Here is a 12,526-nt window from a genome sequence, read left to right as displayed (position 1 = left end):
TCCAACTTCAGCTGTGCCCAGGGTTTGGCTGTGTGCATTGGTGTTTGGCTCAGGGCCTGGGTTGTGGCCAGGTCCCAAACACTATTGACGGATAACTACCCCTGCCACTAGTGCTCACCCCAGTGTGCACAGACTTTGGGCCTCATTATGAGTGTGGCGGCTCATAACAACCCTGGCGGTCCGGCCGCCAGCTCCGCCAGGATCTTGGATCACAGCGGTCTGGCGGTAGCGGAGATCCTAATCTGCCAGGGCAGTGCTGCCCTGCGGATCACGCCCTCATTCTCGGCCAGCCTTTTGATGGCGATAACACCGCCAGAGAAAGGCTGGCGGAGAACAGGTGGAGGGGGCCACGGGGGGGGCCTGCACTGCCCATGCACTTGGCATAGGCAGTGCCGGGGCCCCCCTTCCCAGCACCGTCTCAATGTTCACCCTCTGCTTTGCAGGCAGTGAACATTGCAAGGGTGCTGGTGCACCCTACTGGCTACAGGATTGCTGCCGGCTCGATTACAAGCAGGAGACAATGCTGTAGCTTGTTTCCTGTTAGGCTTGAAATGTAGGTTTCTGCCCAACGACCTAGCGGGAAACTCTTAATGACTCCGGCGGCCGTGGCAGCCCTGCCGGTTATTTGGCAGACAGACTTTTCCGTTTGCCAAACTCAAAATGAGGCCCTTTGTCTGTGATCTTTGGAGGTTGGGCGTAGGGCTTGGCCTGTAGTTAGGCCATACGACCAACCGAAATGGGTGCTGCATATAACACCTGTAAACTGATCTTTGAAGACTTGGCATGTCCAAACTTAGCTCACTGAGTAAGTAGATTACACAAGTCAAAAAATGCTTTTTTTGTGAAAACACCGTCTGAAGCCATAAGTACATAGTTGCGACTGCCATTGTGTAATAGGGCTACAAGAATTATGAATAACAATTAAATATTTTATTCATTTAATATTTAATAATCATAATTACAATTACATTATTTTTGTATTAAAACAAATTAATTCAATACATAACTCAAAAAAACACTAAATAATAAAAATATTAATGTTAGTGTATGTGGGTTTTTCATAATTAGTGCTTTCAACTTTTTATTTATAAATAATATTTTAAGCAATTGATTATTTAATACATGTTTAATTTTATTTAATGTACTGTAACATTTTATTTTAGTAGTTTTAGCTTACTAATACATATTTTAAATTAGTTTCCATTTTAGACATTAAAATATTTTTTCAAGAAAAATAAACTTTAATAATTTTCAACTATACTTCCCCCATAGGCAGATCTCCAACCCAATGGTGGAGATCTTTACCGATAAGTGAAAAGTTACTATTAGTAACTTAACAATTGTAAATTCTCTGTAGGAGGCCACATACCCTGATTTGAGAGGGTGGAGACATGTAAGTCTATTCGTACGTGTAATTCTCCACTTGTAAATTGTGGATAGTTACACTTAAGTGCATTAGTAAATATACATGTGAGAAAATATAGAAGTATATATGTTCCTTTGTGAATTGGGCCCTGTTGACAATGGGGCCTCTGCTGGCATCCCAGCAGTTTTATAAAAAAAAATATTTTAATAAGTTTATGAAAATATGAAAACATGCACAGTGGGTCCAGATTGCAGATAAAAATATAGAGGTGGTAACCAGTATGACATAACAGCTGCACATACAGGAGATTACCATTATTCATATATCTTATGTATGTAGGACATAATATATGTCAGAGTTTTTACATAAGAAGTGACTAAAACAAATAATATTCTAAGTATTGCTCTCATTTTGAGTTAATAGTATTCATATTTAATGTAAAATTCTAGTTTTCGGAAAAGTGGATTCGTAGGGGTTTAAACAAGAATAATTATTTCTGGGATATGTCTAGTTGAAAATGTTTTGAGAGGAACATAAACTTGGTCTAAATGAGCTTGTAGCTGGATACTATACTCCTTGATGACAACTCATACCTGGAGGTCGAAAATCAGAGAGAATTAGGAGAATATCTTCGGCTTAAATTGAGAGTTTGATGCTTTTTTTCATGACATCCTTCCTTGCGTAATTTCTCTGAGCCGTAGAACTTCCATGCACCTTTGAATTTGATGGGTGCATATTTCCAAATGAGTCTGAAGCATCAAAAGTCTAATCAGCTTGCAATTGATAACTGGCACTTTCAATTCTCAGTGCTTCCCTGCGGCTTTAAGTTGGCAAATATAATGATGCCTTCATTGCATGAACAGTGTCAGTTCATAATTATGTATGTGGATGATTTGCTTCCGAGATGGATGATTGGATTCTGAGAAATTCAGGATGACGCTGGCTTTGCGATGAACTGGGTTCAATTCGATCTGTAACCGCCTCACAGTCTGCTATTCATAAGGACTCTTTTCTGCACATTAAAGGGACATATGTTTCTTTCAAACACTATAATGCTCAAGTTGAGAAGCCCCTTGGAGAATGTTCTTGATTTGCAGGGACCTAGGACAGAATGAGGCAGTTCCCACTTTGCTCACCTAAAGGCAGTGCACAGTGGGTTTGGTGGCCACTGCTGTGTGCCAGGCTCAGTGCCTTGACTGCTACTTGTAGTCCAAGGCTATGCTCTGTAGGTTCGTTCGCTGAAGCTAGGCACATCCCTTGGCCAGATGCCAAAATCGCCTCCCACTGCCTGTTACACATGGCAAAAATCCTTGTGGAGTATATTCAAGACTCAAAAGGCTGTACACACACTGCCTGCTGCACACACCCCTGCACTCAGCCATTGCTATCTGTGCACAGTGGGTTTGGGGAGCATTGAGCCAAAGACCACACCCACCGTTTGTGGGATTAAATAATGGAGACAGTGCATAGCTGGAAGCATTTAAAAACGTTGAAGTGCACTAAAAAAGCTGTGTTTTTAATTAGGGTGAGAATATGTTTGAAATTGCCGATGATGGAACAAAACAAAATCCAGTTGCAGGAAGACGGCGTCTTTGACATCATCTAATAGCCCTCGATATTCAAAATTTAAGACTGCTGAACCTTAACCTCCCATACACATACACTGCTTATGACATGATGTTTGAGATCACAACATCCCCAGTGACATCACCGATGAAACATGATTATAAGCCAAAACTCCATGGATAAAGGACTAAACCTTAAAGTTCTGAAATGTGAGCAGCTAGTAATACACTGGAGAAATATAGTAAACCCAAGCCGCAGAAATCACAAAGGAGTTCAGAAAAGGAAAAAGAGTGGAAGACGCCAGTACTGAAATAAACACAACATACACTTAGCCCCAAAACATCCAACAGCGGTTATTTCTGATTGTGAGGAGACATGCAGATGGTGAAAAAAGCAAGGCGAGGGTAGGGGGCAATACAAGTGTTGGGTAAGAGAGTTTTTTTCGGCATGGTTTTGGTAATACAGAGGAGGCTTTTTAGAGAGAGCAAGCAATTGGAGGATGCAAAACTGTAGATAGAATATTATTTACACATGTGATAATACTATATTAGGTAATTCTGCTAGGCACTACAATCAGAGGAACAGTCTGTCGATTGATGGGCTACTGCTAGACACGGCTTCAGCAAGGTCAGCGTATCAGCTATGGGTTGGAATGGAAAGGTAATGGCTGGATGCATTTATAAGGAAATACTGAGAGTTTCAGGCTACATTATAAAACGGCAGTAACCTCATGATCATAGCAAGATGAGGGAATTCACTTGATAAACAATCCAACAATCAAAAGGAGATTCTTTAAATGCTGGAGTGAATGTGTTCTGACGTTCACTCCGAAGGTTTGACTCCGGTTTGAACCACAGTATTAGCGAAGCAGCGTGGGGTCCCTTAGCACGTATCTGGTTTATCATGTCACAAAAGAGGGTGAGGAGAGCTTCCCAAGGCAGTGAAATTGAATTGCCTACATTCCTGCGGCTAGACTTTGGAGAACCAGACACTGAAGTGAGAAGCTTGTAGCAAGGGCCTCCTCGAGATATTAATTCAAAACGTTATTACAGTGGGGCTGAGGTTCAGTTTTTCTTGAACACTGCAGTTTGATGAGCAGTGGAGGTGGGTGTGGGACTGCAGTTTCTGTTGTTCAAGGTGAGGACCTTTGTAGGCCCAGCCTGCCCTTTGTCCATAATTGTTGCTCATAAAGTTTCATAGCAGTGAGTTGTAAAGATCTCACATCTCATTGTACTTGTTTTGTGGGTACGTCAACCTGGAGACAGCCCCAGTGAGCCATGCTGCAGGAAGCACCACTTTACACAAAGGCTGAGACTGCATGCTAGCCTTAGGACACTGCAGCACCGTCTTCAGAATCAGCTATTTGCAGACAGTGCCGTGTCTTATCTGTCAAGCACCATACTAGTACACAAATTGAGTTAAAATTAGTGAAAACAGAAACTTTCTAAAATGATCTTATTGATCTTCTACCATCCCTTAGAATAGTGAAAATGATGAATTCTTGAATACTGAAACTCTAAACATAAGCAATGCAGAAAAATGAAGACGCATGGACTTAACAGCAACGCACTCTCCAAGCCTGCTCGAAAACTCTCAGCTGAACCTGCTCAGCTTTCCCCCAACAACCTTCCGGCCACGAGTGAAACTGCTGGCAATAGCTTGTGATCTCGGCAGTCCCAGCCCCCTCTAGGCAGGGCCATACTGCAAAGGAATTGTCTCATTCCCAGCTAATAGAGCACCTTTAATAATGTCCAAAGCACCTTTGACGGCCCACTCCTATATCCAGATGCTAATGCCAATAGGAAAGCAGCTGGTTGTGCGTGTTTTATTTCTCTTTGATGCTCTTCTTTTCTCTCTCTCTCGCTTTCTCTTTTTTTCCCCAATATCGCCATCCTTTCATTATGTGATTTGTTTGCTGAGCAACTTTTTTTCACTTTGCTGTCTAATTCTTTTACACTGATTTGTTTTTCGTTTCTTTCTCTTCTTTCCTGTGTGCGTGCTCCGTTGCTTCTCTGTATATTTCTCAATCTCTTCCCTTCCTCTCTCCTGCTTTCTCTGTCTTGCCTCCCACCTCTTATCCAAAGGACATGGTCTTGATAAGTACTAAGTCATTTTTTACAGAGAATCTCCGTAGAGTTCACTGACACTCGAGATCACTAGCTGCAATGTGTACACTACAAGACCAAACACAATTTCTACTTTTAGCCAATGTTTTCACATTGGTGGGGTCTCACAGCTCCACAAACAATAATGTTTTTTTTTCCAAAGCCATGAAAAAACAAGCATTTACAAAGCCAAAAGGGTGACAGTCAATGCAGATTTATTTGGTAGCGAGTGCTTGTTCTTTTAGAAAATGTATAAACATGTTTTTTTCTTCTTCTTTTTGCACATGTTGCATTTGGTATTGGGATACTTGCCAACCTTTGTGACTTAGGTGATAGGATACTGTTCTTTTGTCAAAACTACTGCCTGCAGATTTCCGTAAGCCATATGAGTACTTTTGAGGAATATGTGGATTGAATAATAGTGTGAAGTTTATTTTATTTAATAATCTAACATGGTGCCCACTTGAATCTTGTGGTATTTTGGTGCTTCGCATAAACATGGATTAGAGAAAAGGAGCCAGCAGTTATCAGTCCCATTGCAAGGATCCATACAGTAGTAAACCAAATGTATTAGAAGTGGAGCTACGACAAGAGGATCTTGCTGTTGGTTAGTTTAGTAGTTGTCAAAAAAGGGTATGTTTTGAGATAATTTCTGAATTTGATGAGTGAGTCAAATGTGGGCAAGGAGATGTCAAGCTCCCACTCTGAATTCATATATTTTTTTTTTATTCATGGTAGGAAAACACTGGAGGCAGCCATTTTACTCTTCGGCCCCCACCAGTTAAGGTGGGTGAAGTAGAGAGGGTCAGCTGCCAGATAGCTGGGCATCTTGTTGAAAATGGTACACATGACCAGTCTAGCTGATTGCTCCCTAATTTGTCTGGAACAGTTCCAAGCTGTCCTGCTCACTGGTGGGCCTCTGACTGGTGGGTGTAGCTTGTGTTCAGTCAGATAGTTCTCCACAGCCATTAATTCAGACTAAGCAATATTTACTAATGTTGCTCCCCAGGCCTTCATCAGTACTGAACAGTGGCAGAGAGTTGAGGTGGTGGCTGCTGGAATTTAGCTCCTGGCTAGTTTGAGTGCAAAGGATGATAAGGAATGAGGATAAAGTAACACATTCCTCCATGAATCTTTGGCAATGATGGGAAAAATTAAGAATGACTGCATCTCAGTTTTCGTTGGTTCAGGTTTTGGGGCTGTTTAAGCTCCACAGGCAAGCTTGTCGATGAAACTGTCTTTTTTTCCAGAGCATGTCCTGGCAGGACCAGGGAGTGTTGTGGGAAAAGCAGGCATCCCATGCCTGCCCATTTTTGCAATATCAACAAAGATTAAGTACCATAATGGATTTTAAATGAGATGGGGCCTTTTTGTTTAATAAACATAACATTTTATTAGGGAATACAGCCTCTTCCCTGTTTTACTGCCTTTGTGAAATCTTCATGTTTATGCTGAAATTCGAGCTACCTGTCCGTCTTTAAAGGTTTATGACCAATTGTGTGGGTTTTTGTTTTTTTCCAATCATTTGTTTCTCTTCACTAATGCCGGAAAAAAATCAAGGGGCTTGCTTCACGTTTTTTTAAACTTCTGATCTTCAAGAGTAGATTTACAAATCTATACAAGTCATATGCTTGCATATTGCACACAGCTACATTTTAGGTTGGCTACAAAAAAACGCTGAACTGAAATTCGCCGAATCTGTAAATGGCACAGCATGAGAAAGGTTCATGCAGTGCTTCCAAATTTGGTGGGTTTTCCTTTAACTGCTTTTGTATTCTATAGAGGGATGGTTTTCTTTGGAGGTTCCCATTGGAAATGGTACATTTGAGGTCTCCTACATTAACCCTTCACTTGGAGGGTTGGGGAAGTCAGTGGAATGAAAAAGTTGTGTATCTATAAAAAGTGGTGGAATTATTTGAAAACAAGCATTTGCAATGCAGTGGGTCTCTTGCTTGTTTGAGGTAGAGCTTTTCGCGTTGTAAATCCCTAACTGGACTTTTCTTGTCACACAAACTGAAAATAAAAAGTAAAACAGTTGACAAAAGTGAGATGATTCAAAGCGCAGCCGTGAGCGCGAGGAGAGAGACAAAAGGAAAAAGAAGTTTGGTCGCAGTCAAAGTTATCGGCAAAAGTGCAATTATCCATGTATCAGCATGGATGGCCAAGGCGGTAACAAAACCGCCCTAAGGAGGGACAAACATAAAGCAGTTACCAATGAAAACAAAGGATTTTTGAAAGGCAAGCCCATGAACGAGCGATAGTGATGGGCGTGAGGTGGGTGTGGTTAAAAGCCCAGATACATACCAACACGTCGGAAAAGAAGCGCTTACGCGCTGCTATGCTCAACCTAATGTTAAAGGGGAGCTATGGTTGGTTTGGGTATAAAATGTCTACTGCACAAAGCCTAACAACGTGAAATAAACAAGTTATGGTAAGACATTACTCTTAGCTACCTGCCAGAGACAACAGCACCAACAGCTTCTTCGATGACATTGCATCACGTAGCATGTCAGCCTTTACAACGTTGATGGTATCTTTATGTGGATAACCTGCTACTGTACTAGGTAGAAAATAATGGAAATACAAGAGCCTATTTGTATAAACTGGAATGGGTCATGGGTTCACATGAGTGCAGGATGAGGAGCATGACCGAATGCCAGGCCCTGTCTTTGCTGTGCCTCCAGTGCACAGGCCTAAAGGCCATGTGCTGAGTTATGTGCATGTGATCTCTTGGCAGTGTCTGACCAAAGAACAAGCTCTGACTAAACCCCTACAGCGCACACCAAAGGCTCTATGTAGAGAATTTGTTTACATGCGGCTTGACGTGCGTGAGAATCTCTTGGTGTCATGTTTGGTTGAGGTGTTTTGATGTGTGCCTTTTTCAGTGATAACTTGCCCCTTTTGTGGCCTTGCCTACACTGCTTTCCGTCGTCATTGTTTATACATTTTTTAGATGTATTTAAGGGAAAGAAAGGTGTGTGTATGTGTGCGAGCGCGAGTTAGCATTTTATTGGGGCTCTAAGTCGTAAAAGTGGTTTTACGATTTATATTTCCTGCACTTATATCCTCTGATTCTTTACGCATTGCTCTTTTTTGCCGGGATCTTTCTCTGAGGTCGCAAACCCGTCTTGCTCACTGAAGCACCGAGTGGGTTTCCATTTCTGGCAAACATCAGAGTCCCTAGATAGTTGAAAGACTTTTACCATTTCAGTAAGACTTGGGCAGAGTGATGAGATTAAAACACATAACACAGAAAAAGAAAATAGCTGAACAACATAGGTTAGAAAAATTACTATAATGGCTGGTTTCTGATTTCTTCATTTCCTGTAGGATGTTCTGCCCCTTTTCACTCAGAAGCTCTATCAGTAACCTTTTCGGCGGTAAAATTAACGTGTAATGACAGTTATTACGTGATTATTTTTACCTATCTTTAATGGAGTCTAACTGCGGCTAATCTGGACGCATGACAGTTTGATTATGAAAGTAGCTCACTTAACTAACTCGAGCTAACCTTTTCATGCTTAATCAAGAGAAGAACGAGCCGATAATACTTGTCATACAGTCTTTTTTAATGGCGCAATTTAGTCATGTAAGGGTGTTTAATCATAAAAAATTAATGGAACAGAAAAGAAGAGGAGAGCTTCTAACCACGCAGATTCTTTCATCTCTGTACAGTCTTTCAAGAACTCCGATGTCTCACTGAGACACGTTCCAAGGTTAAAAGCAGTTCAGCGTCTATTGAAAAGGCTACTCCTACCAAACTTGAGGAGTCAGACATAAGCAATACCCATTTTCCTGGATTTATGTTCAATACTCGACGAGAGATACACAACTATGATAATTTAAAATTTAATTCCGTGTATTCTGACTTGCTTATTGTACAAGATATGAAGTGTAGCTGGTGAGTCGTCCTCTGTCAGAAACCTGACTTTCCGTCAGCTCGAATCCCTACATTGATGAATGAATTCTAAAAACAAAAGGATTGTAAGCCTAATAGTTGAACACTGAACATTTATAAGAGTAAAAGTGTGAAGGCTTTAGAAGCATGCATTCAACTGTCCTAAAGACTGACAGAGCACTCAAGACAATGATGTTTTCTGGTGCACTTAGGAAAGTTTCGCAATAATTTTGACAGGTCTGCCCGGAATTTATGAAGATCGAAACATTAAGATGATCAGAGCTAAGTGAAAGTCCCGTGACCTGATTGTTGTTTCTGACACCTGTCGCCCAGGAACTTCAATAGCATTCTGTCACCTGGAACATGTCCTGCCCCTTGTACATTGGGCAAAGGCCTAGAGATCTTTTTAAGCCTTGCTAACTCTGACCTTTCCAAGAAAGTACCAGGCCTCTGCCATACTCTAATGTACCCAAGAAGTCATGAGCACAGAGGGTACCTGGCAGCAATCACGCGTCCTAACACCACATGTGCTCCATCCACCAACATTCTGTTCAGTGCTGTCCTCTGCAGTTACATCTATCCTTCAATTACTGTGGCCCCCCATTGCAAGGTGGGCAGAATTCGCGGGGTGGAGACTAGAGGGGGAACACCTGAATCTGGGCATTACCAGTCAACTTCCCAGGATTAACAAATATCTTATGAACCTGGGAGCACCGTTCATTTGTGGCAGTTCCACTGCTTGAACAGTTATACAATGTCAGGGTGCCAGCAGATGGGTTTACTGGTTGTATCGTGTAAAACTGAGCATTTGTAAACCTGCACCTGGTTATTTTAGCCCACTCAGAATTATCTGGCCAGCTACTGTAATGATACCAGATAAACTGTGACATATCCTGATAACCTAAGCTAGGCTGTGACTTTACGCATAGCTTTGAGAAAGCCGCAGACTTCCACCCCACATTGGATGGGAACACTTATTGGCTGAGCCTCATAATGTCTATAAGTAATAAATGCTGCTAACCTGGACTGAAATAAAACTGAACCTGTAACTGTGGCAGCAGAAAGAAAAGGAACAAGAATAAATCACTGGTTTTCTTGACTAATTATACTATTTGCTATTGCCTTAAAGGAAACTTTTAGGTATTCTATCTTAATATCGTGGTTTTCTCAATCAATGTCTTTAGTAGAATGACTCATAAAGAGGGCCTCTGGGGTTTGGAAGTGCACATTCTCTAGTTTCCTTGGGTTGTCTATCAGTCGCTTGTATTTATCTCATGAATCCACCTGATTTCTAACATACTTAACTTATATATCTGCAGTGTAGCTTTTACCTAGAAGCCAAGGCCTGATTTGGTATCAGGCCCTTATTGCCTCTCCTCTCACTGTTCCCGCCTTGCCTCTTCTGTCGCTTTATTACCTCTTCTTCTGTGTTCCCTCAGTCTTGCTGCCTCCTTTTCACTTTTGCTTCCTCAGCGCTTTGATGCTGGTTAGATCCTCCTGTGCACTATGCAACAAATAAATTCAAGCATAAATCTGCATCTAAGCCGAAGTACAGTGACTCCCTTAAACATTTAAGAACGTAACTAGTGGGGAATGCAGTGAAAGCAATGGCAGTTGCTAGAGTCCAATAGCATTTACGAGGGGAAAATAGACGGCATCTGAAGTAACATATCCGTGCCTGCTCTGTTTTTTTCTATCCATATCTAAAGTAGCCCCTTATTCTATTATTGCCTTGAAGCAACTAGATTTTTAATGAATGGGGCTGCCTAAAGATTAAAATGTTAAAGCCCTCTATTCTTGTGTGTGCATAAGCCTAGGAAGTGAAACAACGATTTCAGAAAGTGGGATTGGCTTCCAAGCCAGTGAACAAATTTGTGGAGATAGGTTGTCGCTTCCAGGTAGTGTGGGTTTTGGCTCCCAAATTGAAAACCTGAATATCTTAGGTTTAAACATTTTGTCAGTAAGGAACTACCACTAGAAAAGCACAGATGAATGAAATCAACGGAGGCCTCTATGCCATTCTGTCTGTGGTTGTGAGTTTGTGGGAATGAAGTATTGATAACAGTTGTGCCAAAGGCTACTGAAGTGATTGTCTAACAATTGTCTTTATCAGTCAAGAAGAGGCTCAAGCAGTAGATGAAGAGCTCTTCAACGAGTACAGATTTAGCGTGGACCAACTGATGGAACTGGCAGGTCTGAGCTGTGCCACCGCTATTGCCAAGGTATGATGCGTATCACATATGTTTTTTGTCTCTTATTGTATTACCCAAGAGCAAGAACATTTACAGAATATATTGTATGTGTTATTTATTAGAAATAACAGCTACGTTATATTTAAGGCGCCCGTATTCCGTTTTTACCGATTTTTACAGAGAAATGTAGATAGAAAACAATCTATTTGACTGTCTGTATTTATTTTCTTTTGAATAATTCTCAATATTGTCAATCGTGCTTGCTAATCAATATCTGTGCAGATGGGCAGGTAGGGGAGTCAGAAAAGAAAAAAGATTTCCTTACAAAGCTTAAATAACTGTAGGAGTACAGCTATTAAACTGTTCTAAAATGCAATTGGTTTCAAATGACTGCATTGTACTGTAAATGGCTACAACTCATTGGACATTTAAACATGAGTAAACATTGGTCGGTTAAATATACTTTGAAATATACTCACTGCAGCTTCATTTTTAACAATGAGCCAAAAATAAATATGCCTACATTCAGGCAAAATGAGCAAAAAATAAATATGGCTAAATCCAGATGGAAATGTAAAAAAAAAATACCATTAAACTGGGAGGCCAAATTATATTCTGATTCGTTAGATTCAAAAAGATAAGTATATAGACCACAAGACAAACGAAAAATACATTAGATACAAGGATATAGAGTAATTTTAGAAACATTCTCCCGCTTTGTATTTATGTATTGACTGAAAACGCTGTGTAAAAGAGTAGTTGTAATCTTTTACCCGTAGCTGAAAATACAGTTTTTTCCCCCAAAAAACACCAGACTTCCCAATACATCCTTCAAACCAAAATCAGAAACAGGCTGAATTTCACCAGTTACTATGAGATATGCAACCATAGCTCCTTTGGGTGGACCTCTCATGCCCATACACTGTGTGACTGATAATATTTCAAGTGGCCTCATGAATGACACTACTGATGAAACCACATATTAATTGAAACACTAAAGTCACACAGTTACACTGCTTATCATTCTTCACTGAGTGCAACTTTTTGCTATTCCAAGCTGGCATTGGTTGCAAGGACTTCAATAGACCATATTGCAGAGGGAGCAGAGATGCTTAGCTTAGAGCCCACTTCTGCTGTGTCTAGTATACACTGGACTCCATGTCATACCTTTGATTTGGCCCACTGCTGATTGAAAGTGGTGCAAAGGCCACAGACTGGTCTTTCGAAATATGTGTATTAGTTTCATGCAACAGCAGAACAAAACCTAATCACTAGGCCTCACTTTTTTAAACAGGCATTACCAAAGGAAAAGGGTTTATTTTGTAATTGAATTGCAAGCCAAGCCCATCAGCTTTGACTTTTTTTTTAAAATGCACTGTTGACCCAACTAATTAACATT

At 40.9% G+C, this 12,526-nt stretch overlaps 1 protein-coding gene across 1 annotated transcript in view; it reads left to right on the top strand.

Annotated features, from left to right (window-relative positions):
- The window catches only part of NAXE (NAD(P)HX epimerase), a 41,810-nt gene that overhangs the window by 7,071 nt on the left and 22,213 nt on the right, over nucleotides 1–12,526 (top strand). The window contains exon 2 of the mRNA XM_069218031.1: nucleotides 11,049–11,157. Coding sequence (XP_069074132.1) covers nucleotides 11,049–11,157 — 109 coding nt within the window. The remainder of the gene's footprint in view (nucleotides 1–11,048; nucleotides 11,158–12,526) is intronic.

This window comes from Pleurodeles waltl, chromosome 12 (assembly GCF_031143425.1).
Source record: "Pleurodeles waltl isolate 20211129_DDA chromosome 12, aPleWal1.hap1.20221129, whole genome shotgun sequence".
Lineage (NCBI taxonomy): Eukaryota > Metazoa > Chordata > Amphibia > Caudata > Salamandridae > Pleurodeles > Pleurodeles waltl.
The sequence above is the reverse complement of the archived record's forward strand: the minus strand, read 5'-3'. Positions and strand labels throughout refer to the sequence as shown.